Below are 14,670 nucleotides of genomic sequence, written 5' to 3' on the forward strand. Positions count from 1 at the left end.
ACATACACAAGGGAAGCATTTTGTAAGAAGGAGCAGAAGAGCAAAGTGAGGATAGATATGAGTTTGTGATGCTTCAGTGTCTTTTTTTCTCCTGATTTTGATATTTTATGACGAGTTTCAACTTTCTTAGCTGCAACTTTACAATGTTTATATTCAATCTTTCTTATGGCCAGCAGGGGGAGACTCGACTGCATGCAAAAAAATCCTGATTGGACATAAATCAATAAGAAAATTACACTATTTAATACTGTATACTTACCTTGGTAAACATCTTTCTGAGGTTTTTATGGTCTCATTTGCTGGTTAAAAGTATTTTTATATTCACCATGATATATGAAATTTTGAATGTTGCAACCCTCAGGAGTATAAAATATATTTATTTATCAATTATTATATACTTGTGCAGATTATGATGACTCAAGAGAATTATTGTTTCATTAGCTGAAATACTGTGGTGGACAGATGTGCAAAAACTGGAATCAGAGGTGCTGCTCCGTTTTCCCTCGATAAGTTAACTTCAGTTGTTTTCTTGATTTCTCAAGAGATGAACTCATTATCATGGGAAAATCTGCATTGTTTTCTCAAGATAAATAAATAATAACTAAAATAAGCTGAGCTCTTTAGAAAGCATCCAAATGTATTCGTTATTACGGCAAAAATTAGTCAAATAAAATGTACTCATGCATGTCCTCTCAGGTTTAAGAAGTTTAAGAAGTGTTTTAAGCATCGACAAAAGAACTTCATGCTTTCTTCTATAACTCTACACAATAACACTCATTGATAAAATTTAGCGATAATAAAAGGCTATTTCCTCAGCATGTTGGTAATAACCTGCTGCAGCGGTGATTTTATGCATTCAAAATACATTTTAAGAAAGAATCGATCTCTATGCTGATGATCTTGTTTGCTCTTGTAGCTCACAGAAAGACATCTGTATTAATTTCAGTCTGTCTCATAACAAACTAAAAACTCCTCACGAGCTTTAAGTTAAGTTAAAGACCTCAGAATCGGACTGACTATGGAGCACACGCACACAAACAGAGAGAGAGAGACACATGTAGAGTTCAGTTCTGCATCAGTGGAAAAACTGATCACCCGCTGGCTGGAAAACGTACCCAACCCCCCCCCCCCCCACACCTCAAGGGCCAAACCGAGGTCTCAAGCTGGCTGCTCCACTTGCTTCATCTCCTCCTCCATCCTCCTCCTCCTTCACCTCCTTCTCCTCCTCCTCAACATAAAAAACACTCAGCCTCGATCCTTATTCATTCCCTTTTCTTTATTCATTTGGCAGAAACAAATGGGAACAGATAGGACACTATCTATGACTCTACACACTCCCTGAAACCAGACGTTACTAATAACAGCAATACTTCATTTTGTGTGTCCTCATCATTCAGTCCCGAGTCTTTGTGCAGAGAGATTACAGGCTGTCTGCTGACGGAGGACAAAGGCGCAGACCATTCACAGATCAGCTTTCAGCTCCAGTAAGGATTCAGCTCACTTCATTTCAGGATTCAGGACCCTTGTTTTTTTTTTGTTTTTTTGTTTTTCGCTTGTCCTTGTGCAGTCTGTGTGGAAAAAAAACAATCCCCATCGATACATTTCAAGGGTCTACACACACATAAAATCATTCAATCCACAGTACATTCTGTAAGCTTTTTTTTATTTTTTTAAAGGACAGCCACTCTGATTCTGCGAGTAGTTTATTCTGGCTGAGTAGTGGTTCCCTTGACAAGTTATTTAACACTCACTTGTGGCTTACATCTAGGTTCGCTGGTCGTGTTTTTTTAAGGCAAGATTGACATCACCAGCACCAGAACCGGATCAAGCTTACCAATCATTCAGCAATATGTACAAAATATATATAATCACACTTATTTACAGAGCATGTGGAGCCCTTTTGGGGGGGGGAGTCCACACGGCTAACACGGATACAAACACAGCACCTCTAGTGGCAGAAAGACGACGACACTGAGAAGAAACTTGGCACTTGTAGATTTCTCCCACACACAAAAAAAGTAGACAAAAAGAAGAGTCGGTTTTAGTGGTAAACAATGCAGCGACCTCCATTTGCTTGAGTGTTTTAACGCCTTCTTCTGTTCTTCTAAGTGATCAGAGTTTCAGAGGAGGCAGATGAGGCTCTTCCCCTCCTCGATCTCCTCCTGAACCTTGTCGCTGGACGTGGCGATCTCGGCCTGCGCGGAGAAGACGGCGCACACGAAGGTGAGCACGGTGCCCCCCATGGCGGTGTAGAAGGCCCAGCCCATGGAGCACAGCCCCGCCCGGTACGGAGCGGCGTCATGGCCGCAGTACAGCTGGACCTTATCTGAACCCCAGCCGGCGGGGTACAGCATCAGACCCAGGATGAGAAACAGACCTGCAGAGAGGAGAAACAAGAGAGGAGGGTCATTTAAAAAAAAATGTGTCCAAACAACAAAATAGTGAGCACTTAAGCTCCATCTTCTAGTTTACACATTTTCAACCCTATTTCGATCACATTAAATGATTCCCAATGTTGCTGTATGTCCCGCCTACTGTCTTCTGTCTAAGTCCTGTTTCATGGGAACATTAAAATCTTTATATGTGATTTTTCACACTTAAATATAATATAAATCAAGTATATCCTCTGAAAATAACTCTGTGAGTCATGACTGTCTACAATGGGTGTAACACCCGAGTCCCACTGTCTGTGATGTTTTCAGAGTTTTCAGAGTCCTATCTTCACTTTGTTTACATCGCCAGGACGGCCGGCTGACTCCTCCCCTCGTGTATGAAAGTTGTTTAATTGAGGGACTAGAGAAAAGAAGAATAACATACTGTACTCACTGCTTAACTGTGTTTCTAGATCACGCTCATTTCAGGTAAATTTACATGCAGTGTGAAGATACCAGCATAATAAAGATCGCTAGCATTAGCATGCTAACACAACAATGCAGCGCAAGTTGTTTTGGTTTCATGCTGGTGCTCAAGGGCGACATCTGCTGGATCAAAAAAATTGCATATAAAGCCTTTAAGCTCCATCTTCTAGTTTACACATTTTCAACCCCATTTGGATCCCATTAAATGATTCCCACCGTTGCTGTATGTCCCGCCTACTGTCTTCTGTCTAAGTCCCGTTTCATGGGAACATTAACTTTGTTTCCATCATTTGAGAAGCAAAGTCAGAACCTCATGTTTTCAGTTGAAACGCTGCAGCACAGGACAACTACCTGACAGGCGTTCACAAACAGAGCCGTGTATCAGATTACCCTAACGACTAAACAAACTGTGAAGGAAACAAAGGAGAGCGTGACTCATGACTCAGCTCTACCTCGAAAAATGTTAGCAAGGTCAGCTTAACTCATTTAAAACCAGATGTGCTGCTTCAAACCCTCCTCACTACCATCTCCTCTCACTGAGCTTAGAGACAAGACAGACGCTCTCAGCGATGACCATGACACACTTTCTTTATCAAGCTTTTTATATACACAACATGGGACGATAAAAAGTCTCTTAGATAAAACAAGTGGGATGTGAGAGGAGATAAGTGTAGAGCTGCTGCTCTAAGGGGAAGTCTTATTAGATATGTAGTTAATCAATAACTTTATTTATCCTTTCAGAACTACAATTGTGTAAAAGCACAACAGGATGACAGGACGGCACATGAAACAAACCACACACATGACATACAAAGTCCATAGCAATCAAAAGTACTAAGTGAGTAAAGCTGGTTAGCCATAAGAAATAATCCATGACATGATAAGCTTAAATACAGTAATGCTAAATGTGAAATTACAGGTAAGAAATGAATAACTATAAAACTTTATAAATCCTGAAGGAAATTCTTGTGCATGGAAACAAAACATGAGTAACACCAAAGAGCATCAAATATATGAGATATACAAAATAATATAAAACACGAATTGTATTCCAAAATATTAAGTGGTTAAGGGTTAAATCAAAGAGACAATGTGCCTGAAAAAGGATAAATAGAAGTCAAATAAGTTAGGTAACAGAGTAAGGTTAGTACAGTAAAAGTAATGTCATGATAGACAGATGTATTGGCAGCTCCGACAGGAAGCCAAGCTCCATTTATGCAAGCTCCAGGTAGTGACCACGTCGGTAATACTAAGTGTTATATAGAAACGTGGTGCTGCATGATAGAAAAAAATAAATAAATAAAAATAAAACACTTGTATAGTTTTAAAAGGTGTTGTATAAATAAATATCATAGTATCAGAAATCATGACAACCGACAGCGAAGAAACTTCCTGCGTGCGGGTTGCTAGGAGTCTTTTAATGACTGCAGCAATCTTTGTTGCAACCTCCATCATCGTCTGATTCAAAAACATTTCCTGCCTAAGTGCCATCACAGCATTCAGAGCATCCTATCGGGAAGACAAAAAAATGTAACACCAGCAAGAAAACGATTTCCTTACACATGCCAGAAGATAATCAGAGCTCCACTTCCAGGAAAGAGGGAACTATAGACCTGAATCTTGACACACACAGTCTGTCAGGTCAGCACACGACACAGAGGGGGACAACAACAGGAAAAGGTAGCAGGAGGGCTTTCCCGCCTGCCCCAAGTCACTCGCTGACCCTCCGGCGTCCTGCGGCTCAGTGCATGGATGGGGTCACTTCCTGTCTTACAGTGACCCACTTTTACTGCCGCTTTGTGCAGACTTGGATTCAACATCTTAAAACAATTCCTGACAAACATTGCTATTTTAATACAGCAGATCGTCTAAACACTTTTTGTCTAAATGGGACTTTAACCAATTCACGATGGTATCAGTCCAATCGGATTTTGCCGTAGAAGCTCTCACAATTTATTATTTTTTCCACCAAACCCATTTAAATAAGCGTTGTGTCAAATCGAAGAAGTATATTCCATAAGCACAAGCTGTTGAACTTCTTTTAAAACATGTCCAGCTGATTTCTTTTGGGCTTTTTCAAGTCACTTCACTCAGCTTATTGAGCTAACGTTAGCAGCAATGCTAGCCTCTCGAAGGAGCGTTGGAAATAAACCTACATTTTTAACTTGACACTGCTTTATTCAGTGTTTTTAACCTCATTTTATCACCTGGTCTGTTTGTTTTTATTAGACGAAGAACTCTGTGGTAATTCCAAACTTTGTAAAACATCTTAAATAATGAACAGAAAAGAATCAGCTGAGCATTTAGCAAGCTCAGCTAACAGCGCCTTCAGGACAAAAGCGCCCTGTCTTTTATTTGTTAAGTGTTTTTAACAGAGGTTATAATGGGGTCTGTTTGTTTTTGGAGACCTGTGTTAAAATAAGAAATGGTAAGAACCTTATGATGTATGACAACAAGAGGAAAATGATATTTTAGAAACTGCTGATCCCCGTCAAACAAGCTAGCTGCAGCGCTAGCTAACCTGAAGAAGAGCTTCAGATAGACACAGATTTTAAACGTGAAACTGCTTTATTCAGTGTTTTTTTTGTTTTTGTTTTGATGACCAGGTCTCATCTTTGTGAACAGTGAAAACTTAAAGAATCGATCCTGGAATTAAAAAAAACTAAAGCATCATCAGACAAGCTAGCAGCCTCTCCTGACGTCTTTGTCTGCGGGAGAGCGTTAGCCCTAATGATTTAAATTTGAGATGAAACTGCTCTGTTTGGTGTTTTACTTTTAATTATCACTAGATAACATTTGTTTTGAAGAGTAGGAGTCTTTTTGCCTCGGGTAAAATATTTGTATTTTAGTCAATTTTACCTAAAGCAGCTAATTTGTTTGACAAAGCACTGAAGGGTCATTCTGAGACTCAGTTTATAAAGTTATTAAACGACATTGCTGTTTCTCCTACATTGCTATGTGTTCAGCGATGCATTTGATTTGTTTTTTTTTCAAAGATGCAACGGAAACATCCGACTTTAATCAAAGTTTTCTCAACTAATAGTTTAAAAAGTGGACTTTTGGGGAGTTGCTGACGGGTTCCTATGATCTATTTCCAGTGATAATGAATGAATTAGATGGCCAGACGAGGCGTTCAGCACCAATCAGAGCTCAGCAGGAAGCATTTAGAATAATATAATTAAAGCTAATAAACAAACCAGAGAATACCAGTCTTGATTTTTACACCCAGCATTCTCGCTGCCTTTGCTTTGCAAAAAAAACAAAACAACAACAACAACCATGAAGGTTAAGCCGTCTCGCTCTCCTTTCTTCCATTCTCTCCTAATCTCTCCCTCTTTCTCTGCTTCCTCTCTTTCTTTCTGCTCCTCGTACTCTCCCTCTCAGAGCACCCAATATCGTATTAAACAAGGAAATGAAAACTAGGTCATAAATTCTTTCCACATGTTGCTGCACTGCCCTGACATCCAGACCGGCTCCAGTGATGGATTGAAGGTATGGTTTTAATTCTCAACTCCACCCGCCCTAAGACCCCCTTCCCCTCCTTTTCCCTACACACACATGCACACACACACACACACACACACACACAGACAAATCCCCCCTCTACAAGCAGGGCCGTCTAACCTAATATCCCACAGCACTCCACCCATCCAGCCTCACGATTCCCCCCGTCGTGCTGGCTCTTGTCTACACTCACGTCCAAACTGTCATTTCTCCACCATCCATCCATTTCTGATAGCTGCCTCCCTCTGTGCCGCCACCACCTCCTCCTTTCTTTTAACCTCTGCTCCCTCAGCCTACACCCTGTAATACAGCACAGCAGGTCTGCGCTCCACTCCAAGAAATCTGGCCGCCCTTCTCCTTTCCAGGAAAAAATGAGGAGCTGCTGTGAGCCACATGATGAGGAAATAAGAAGGGACAGCGAGAGGGCAACAGGAAGTACTGGCAATCTGTCAGCTTCTTTCTCTAGTCATTATCATTAGGTAACAGTGAAAACTTTTTAATGGTTTCTTATGCGTAGCTGACTGATACACTTTTATGTCAAGGCAAGAAACAAGGGCGTCAAATATTCAATAAATATTTAGCATTCTTACATCGATAATGCCTGAATTGACTATCACATTTCTGAGCTGCCACAAATATTATAAGAAAAGTTCACTTCAAGAGAATGAATTGCCAACTAGTTTAATAATTGAATTCTTATTTCAGTGATTATTCAAGCAGGAAGGTGTAAGAGTTGCCGATCAAAGCTTCTTGAAATTCAAGATTTTCTGCTATTATTTGTCATTTATTACAGCAGATGAAAAGTTTTGAAGGTTTTGGACATCTGGTTGGACAAAAGAAGAAATTTAAAGATGTTGCTTTTGGCTTACTCTCATTATGACGAGCCTTTTCACAGTTTTAGTACGTGAATGTAATACTGCAGTGTTAAGTGTTTCCTGTTATTGCTTTCCATTTGATTATTCACTATCAGCAGTCACGCCACCATTGTAAACACAGATATCCAGTAAAAGCTGTTACATGAATGGAAATCCAACTCAGAGGAACGGTCCATGTTTTCATAATATCTTACGCCAGACTCATTGCCTCTCAGGAATCCCGCGTTATTTCCTGCAAGTTGTTTTGTTTGAGTCATGGTCAACGGTCAAACCTGTCACAAGCGCTGTGACTCACAACTGCAAGGAAAGTTTACGACCTGTTGTAAAAAGCAGCATTCGTCACCAAACGCACACAAATCGGAGACAGTTTAACGGCCGAGTTTGTTTATCGTTGTCTCTTGAATCCTTTTTTAGTTGATGTTTGACACAAGTGAGGAAGAATTCTCTGCAGAAAAGTCACTTATAGGTAAAGCTAACTGCTGCACAAGAAGTCGTTTGGGGCCCTTTTTGGGGGGAATTTGCACATTGGAGGATACAAAAAGTACCTGACTGACCTCCAACAGAAGCCCGTCTGTTTTAGCCATTTGGTTACGTAAAAAGGAAGTGGAATGGATCGACCTTTTGGCTTTAAATCTCAAAACCACCTGAGCTCAAACTGACCCGTCATTTGAATGGAATCTGCGTCCGTTGGAAAAGTGTGTCATAGGGGACAAAAAAAAAATAATGTAAGTGAAGACTAAGTCAATGGGCTTTTGGAGCGACTCCAGTGAAGTGACGTGACCATCTCTGGCAACGGAAACACAATCTTCTCATCTGAAGTCAATCGCTTCCCCAAACATCTGCCGTCTGGCTCCAGTTTTCTCATTACCGGAGGGGTCGGCAGCGCTAGTGGAAAGAGTGATTATAAATGAGTCGACGTGGTAGTATCAGTGAGTGTGCAATCAATAACGAGCTTCATGACTTCAGATGAAGAGTAAAAGTTAAAGAAGCGACACTGCTAGATATGAGCCGGGACAGATGCGGGGGTCTTATCTCTTCCTGCGGTTGAAATGAGTAAAAGGTTATCAGCTTTAGCTCCACAGGCCTGAAGGAAACTCTCCCTCCTCCTCAGCTGTTTGAAGCTCCTCTCGCCCCCCCTTTCCTCTTCCTCTCAAACATCCTCATCCTCTCCACAATGAAGAGACTCAGCGGTACATTTCCACACTTACAGCCATGAGTCCCCGTCCTCTAATAGAATATATACGGGGGGTTATTTCAGGTCATTTAATGATATCTTTGGTAGCGGTTGCCATTTGACAATCAATCGATCTATCAACCCTTCTCTGAACCGTGATTGTCCAATCATAGCTTGGCTACCATTGGAGCGACATGATTCCTTTTGTAAAGGATCTGCTCGCTTTGCCCCTACTGAGTCATGGTTAACATAACATCTTGAAAAGTTGGGCCAACTTGACACTATAGCTCAACTTTTCGACTTATAACACAGTTTGGCCAACTTGACTCTTGAGGAGTTTAGTAGTTGAGCCAATGTGATTAGAAGTCCAATCCTTTGAGCATCTCTGCCAATAACAAAGAAATGGCTCCAGCCAGTTACTCCATCAGTGAAAAACTGGTATGATGTAATTTATGAATTATATATAATGGAACGGATCACTTTTTCTCTGAAGCTTCAGAAAAATAAATTTCAGGACCTCTGGATTAAATGGGTATCCTACATCTCCCCTAAACTCCCTTCTTTTGTTTAATCTGGTTTTACTTTAAGTTATGAAACCCTGTATGCTTCGCTTTTGCAATTGGTTGTGGAAAATCACGCCATGTCTTACAATTTGTCTTTTTTTATTTGATTTGTTCGGTTCTATTTCTATTTTTTTTTTTCTATTTGTTCTGTATAAATTTACAAAAATGTGAAAAGAGGAATTACTCTATTGTCTAACCACAAATTAACAATATGTACAAATGTTTGTGAATGTGTGATTCTAAATTTAAAAAAAAGAAGTCCAATCTTGCTTTCAGGAGTCCTGGTCATTAATTCCAACAATGCCCACATTGGCAAAACAATAGATTTAATATAGGGCGGTCATTTTGACACAGAAGACACGGAGATATGTGCAGAACATATCATGGATCTCCATTGGTAAGCAGGCTTGCACAGCTCTGGGTTTACATGTCCCACCTCTTCTCTGTTTGGGCCTGCAGCATCAAATAAACAACAGTGGGGGAGGATGGCCATAATCATCACGGTGCTGAGAGCTACAGTCTGTGAAGACTGATCTCATGGCCTACCTCCCCTCTATAATTTACCACGTGAGTCAAAGTGACCGGACACACACAAGAGTACACACCCTTTATACACACAGAGATACGCATGCGTGTTGGACTCTCCTTTAAGGGTCAGAAAGCTCCTGCTGACTTGGACAGAGAGTAAATATTTGGGTGGCAGTTGCTCCAGTGACAGCTCTCGAGGTGGGAAACAAGCCCTCTGAGTGTTTCAAAAAACTCCTGACTGCTCCGGGGGGGGTGAAAAGTCACAAAAAGGCGCCACGAGTATCAAACATAGTTTCTAAGAGTAGGAGTTGTGGCGCTCGTAATGAATGTGTTTAGCCGAAAAGTAAAACATTTCATTTACCTTGATGAACGGTGGACGCCACAGGAATGAAGAGGAACAATAAAAAGTTAAATTGGCCGAGTTCAAGATTGTGCAAAATAGAAACAAATCTTTCTCGTCTGGCCGTAAACAGAACACTTTGAGGAGCTGACTCAAAAGCAGCAAATCCTCTCTGACAGTACATTTTAATGCAGTGTTGTATAGATGTTGTTTTGGGTCTTGTTTAACCCTGCAGGTGCTCCTGAGGGGGATTATGTGAGAGACTAACTTGTTTGTGTTCTAAGAAGTTATAAATCAAACTGTTTCTGGACACAGAACTAATTCAAATCGGGCTGACTGCAAATATTAAAACACTCTCCTCCAGAGGATAATCATCAGAAACTTAAAATAGAGGTAGTTTCGACACCATAGACTGTATAAAATATGGAAGTGGTCTTAGTCACATCATCCATTGGTCTCTAACAACGCCCAACGATGACGTTCACCACATTGGAAATGCTGATTAAACCAAAATGTCAGCAGAGATGGGTACAAAGGTACTTCCCTATTGGCTTCAATTTCATTTTTTTAAACACTGCAAGCGAGGTTGCCACAGTTTTACTTCTTTCTACTCCTTTTCAGACACCCTTTTCTAGGTGCAGCTGTTCTTGTTACACAGAACCCAAATACAACGTGTCATATAAGTGCTGTTTAAGTCTTTGATCGCTGAAAGGGTACAAGCTTCACAACTTCACAATAAAAGCATAAGGGTCTATGGTGACATACAACATTTGTGTGAGGTGGAGAAAAATCCTATTCCATTTTTTAAAAATGGCTGTGATCTCTTACTTTGAGGTTAAGGAGATCTTGATCATCACTGTCTCTCTCATTCATGGACGTTTTTTTGGTCGCTGTAGGCTTGTTGCCAACTCATCCTATTCTACATACTCAAACAGCCTTTTCTTTTCCAGCTGACTCCCCCATTATCACCAACTTCAAATCAGATCTGTAACTCATTCTGCTGCTGATTAAAAGGTGGAAAAACATCACCTTCCCATTGTGTGTTTGTACTTTTTATACTCCACAGTGCTACAGAGCCATGCTGATATGTTACCACCTTGAACAGGCTGTGCAGCGTTGAACTAGGGAGAGAAATTAAAACCTTGTGAACATCTGATCCCTTGGAAGTTGGGAAATCGGAAGGACTGGTTCAACAATCCAACAACCTCTTTTGTTGAAGTATATCATTATTCTGAAATTGTTTGTTCTTTAACACAAGTTTGATACCTCTGCACCAGAAGAAGAAACAAACTTCTTCTATTCTTTTTAACAGATACTGAACTCTTTGGCAGGTGATAAACATCTGCTGGTACAGGAAATAAAAACTGAAATGTGATGTTTCTCACCTGCGATCCCTTGCAGCAGTCCACACACGTTGAAGATGCTCTTCTTCATGATGCTCTGGAAGCACATGGTGAAGACTGAGATAAATGCCACGGCGCACAGCAGCAGGATCCCCGCCGCCAAGAAGATGGAAGTCGCCTGCCAGAACCCGCTGGCAATCTCCCCGAAGTGAATGGCGTACGGTCCACACAGTATTCCGCGCTGCATGTGGGGCAGTTTTATACAGCGCCCGTAGATGCCTAAAGTGGGTCTGTAGGCCTCGCCGGCCGCGGTCGCCCCGTGGTGCCCGAAGACGGAGTCCGGCGTGCGGGGGAATCCCACCAGCCAGTCGGTGCTCATGAAGGCGATGAGCTCCCCGAACGCCGCCACGATGCTCAGCAGGGTCCACAGCATGGAGCGGCAGGTGACGATCACATGGCACATGCTGACGGGCGGCTGGAGTCTCACGGCGCTGCGAGGTGAAAAGGTGAGGCGAGGGGGGTCAGAGGCCTTCAAAAGACCCGAGGAGCCAAGCGTTGTGATCCTTCTGAGGCGGAGATGTGAGAGCAAATGAACGGGAAGGAGTAAAGTGACAGAGCTGTAAACACAAGGTTCACAAAGTCAATGATTCACAGTCTGCCGCTTCCTTCTTTCACTTCTTATCTTCTGTTGTTTCTGCACAGCTGTCGTTCCTCCTCCTCCTCGGACTCGCCCTCCCTCTGTCGTGCTCTGCGCTCAGACTCTTTTTTTCCGTCTGGTTTTTCGGTGTCTACATTGTATTGAAGTTGTATTCCCTGAGCCAGCCCGCTGGCGTCACATCAGACACACCTAAAGACGTAAAAAGAGAGAGAGAGACAGAACAACAGGGTGAGCGCTTTAATTGCACGTATAAAATGTAATCGCCTGTATATACAAAGAGCTCCAAGATGACCAGTAACTCTTCTTTTATTTGAGGAAACACAGCTCTCCTGTTTCTCCCTCTGGAAAAGCAGAAGTGTAGATAATGAGCAGCGTGTGGAGGAGGATGGTGTGGATGTTGAGGACAGGGTTTAATGAGTTGTGTGCTCATTTGAAGTGGGCCTCTTCTGTTCTCAGTGTTTATGTTACAGGATTTGTGATCAGGGCTCTCGTCATGTTCTCTACTCCCTGTGGGTCCCCGTGGCTGGGGTTGTAAAGATGAAAACTAGAAAAACATTGCGCCTGTCTCCCTCGATGTGTGTGTGTGTGTGTGTTTGGAGGGGGAGATGGAGATCGCAGGGTTAAAATAGACGTGGAAACAGCAGAGAGAGCGAAGCGGATGCAGACAGAGAGAAAAACAAGCCGGGGGCCTCGCTTTGAGCCGCCTCACACATCTGACACGGGGTCGGTTAACGGTTGACGACACAATGGCCGTCCGGCTGTCACATAACCGCCGATAACCTCGGTGACATCGACACCGCTGCTCTGCTGAGTCAGTCACATCACAATGAGGATGCTGTGAATGGTGTCAGTTCATCAGAAGGAGATATCTTCCATACTGACCCAGAGACACGATGCACACAACTAAAGATGATGAAAATGAAGGAAGATTTTTAAAAGGAATCGTAAAATATTTTGTGCTTTCGTCACTTTCCTTTTTGATTGCATGAGTCACATGATCGCACATCATACAATCAAACCAGAATAGGCATAAAGTTCACAATGTCACACTCAATCTCCTTTGTACACTCCTTTGCTTAACCTTTTTACACTTACATTTCAGAACCGTGCGCAGTAAAAGTTTATTACAACTTCATAAAAGTTTTATATGAATAATAAACTGATCGATTTCATGAATGCAAAAAGTACATCCAAAGTTTTGCAGCGACTTGTTTGTAATGAAACCTTTCACAGTGCAAAGAACTGATTTTAGAAAACAAGATGACTCGGCTACAGAATAAAAGCACTTTTTTTAACATCATGAGGTCGGTGTCTTAAGCCCTTTCGAAACCAGGAAGATCTGAGGAGATTAAACAGTCAAACAGTAATTCTATTTAAGTTGATCTATGAGGGACATTAACAAATCTGAGCAGAGCACAGAAGTTGGCATGCCAGAGAAGATTAAACAATGGTCATACTGTGCAGGCCTTTGTGCTCATGTTATAACTACAGCTCCGGGCCCAAAGCTGACAGTTGTTTCTTTTCTTTTGAGTCTTTCTCTACCCTCGTTCCCCCGCCGCCTCCTGGGAGTCTGTTAGTCATTCTCTGACCAGCAGTTTGGCAATGGGAGCAGAGGAGGCCAGGGGCTGCCGTTGACACGTGTGCCGCCCCAAACTGCGAGGTTTCCAACCCTGCTGTGTGCCCTTACAGCGGGGGGCCCGTCGGAGCCAAGGGGCGTCCCTTGTGGAGGAAGACTCTGTGTGTGTTTGTGCGAGTGAGTCAGAGCATTACACAAACTTTTGATCTTTGTTATGCAGTCGAGATATCAACAACAGTTATCTCTTTTAACCTCCCTTCTATTTTTTTAAGCAGAGAAAATGACCCAGATCTGTGGTCTCTTACAGGGTGGTGTGTGTGTGTGTGTGTGTGTGTGTGTGTGTGTGTGTGTGTGTGTGTGTGTGTGTGTGTGTGTGTGTGTGTGTGTGTGTGTGTGTGTGTGTGTGTGTGTGTGTGTGTGTGTGTGTGTGTGTGTGTGTGTGTGTGTGTGCGCTAACGTCAAGTTTGTTTGGACTGTGTAAAACAGATGAGATCATAAGAACAGGCAGAGACAGCCGCCTCTGTGGATTTGGACCTAAATTAATTTCATGAATCACAAGCGTTCTCTTTGCGTCACCATGAGCAGATGCAGGAACAGATGCCGACTGAGATTCTCTCAACTGAAGTTTCTTGGAAACAGCTCTCTCTCTCCCCCCCCCCCCCCCCATAGAGAGTTCGTTGACGTTTGGAAGGGGGGGTTGAGTCCCAGAGGGTTCTTTGATGGGGCTGATGTTTGACGTTTGGATTGAAGACAAACGGGGCAAGCCGGAGTCTTAGGGGTCAAACATTTGCTGGCCAGTTGCAGAGACTAATTCCTCCCTGACAGGAATACTGTTAGAAAACACTTTGGAGCTGAAAACAATTTGAACCAGCTGGAGAGTTACGGAGCTTTTTAAGATCCGGACACTTAACCTTTGACTTCGCTTGGCTGCAGTGTGTTTGCATCACGGGCCTGCTGGTTAGTACCTACTAACTAGCGGGTCTCAATTTGTCTGAAGCTTCCTTGAATGTGGCTGAGAAAAGCTAAAACAAGTCTGGACAAGTCTGCTTCTATTAATGTACCTGGTATTTGTCAAAACTAATGCCCAGACGTCTCCTCACTGTTCCCAGATGCACAGATTTAAGCAGTCATCATGAGCAGAGGTTTACTAAGACAGACTGGTAGTCCATATATGTGAGGCTATAGAGGTGGATTTATGATGTCCTTTATCCTCCCTGAGCAACCAGCGGGGAGTCTGAGGATTATTTGAGG

General features: G+C 42.4%; 1 protein-coding gene across 2 annotated transcripts in view; it reads right to left on the reverse strand.

Moving 5' to 3' along the window:
* Positions 1–1,255: 1,255 nt before the first annotated feature.
* Positions 1,256–14,670, reverse strand: part of lhfpl2a (LHFPL tetraspan subfamily member 2a) — a 48,335-nt gene continuing 34,920 nt past the window's right edge. For both annotated transcript variants that reach the window (XM_029281671.2, XM_020656123.3), the window contains 2 exons: positions 11,228–12,032; positions 1,256–2,377 (listed from right to left, as the gene is read on the reverse strand). In XM_029281671.2, coding sequence (XP_029137504.1) covers positions 2,121–2,377; positions 11,228–11,648 — 678 coding nt within the window. In that variant the 5' untranslated portion in view covers positions 11,649–12,032 and the 3' untranslated portion in view covers positions 1,256–2,120. The remainder of the gene's footprint in view (positions 2,378–11,227; positions 12,033–14,670) is intronic.

Source organism: Labrus bergylta, chromosome 17, assembly GCF_963930695.1.
Source record: "Labrus bergylta chromosome 17, fLabBer1.1, whole genome shotgun sequence".
In the NCBI taxonomy this organism is placed as follows: Eukaryota; Metazoa; Chordata; class Actinopteri; order Labriformes; family Labridae; genus Labrus; species Labrus bergylta.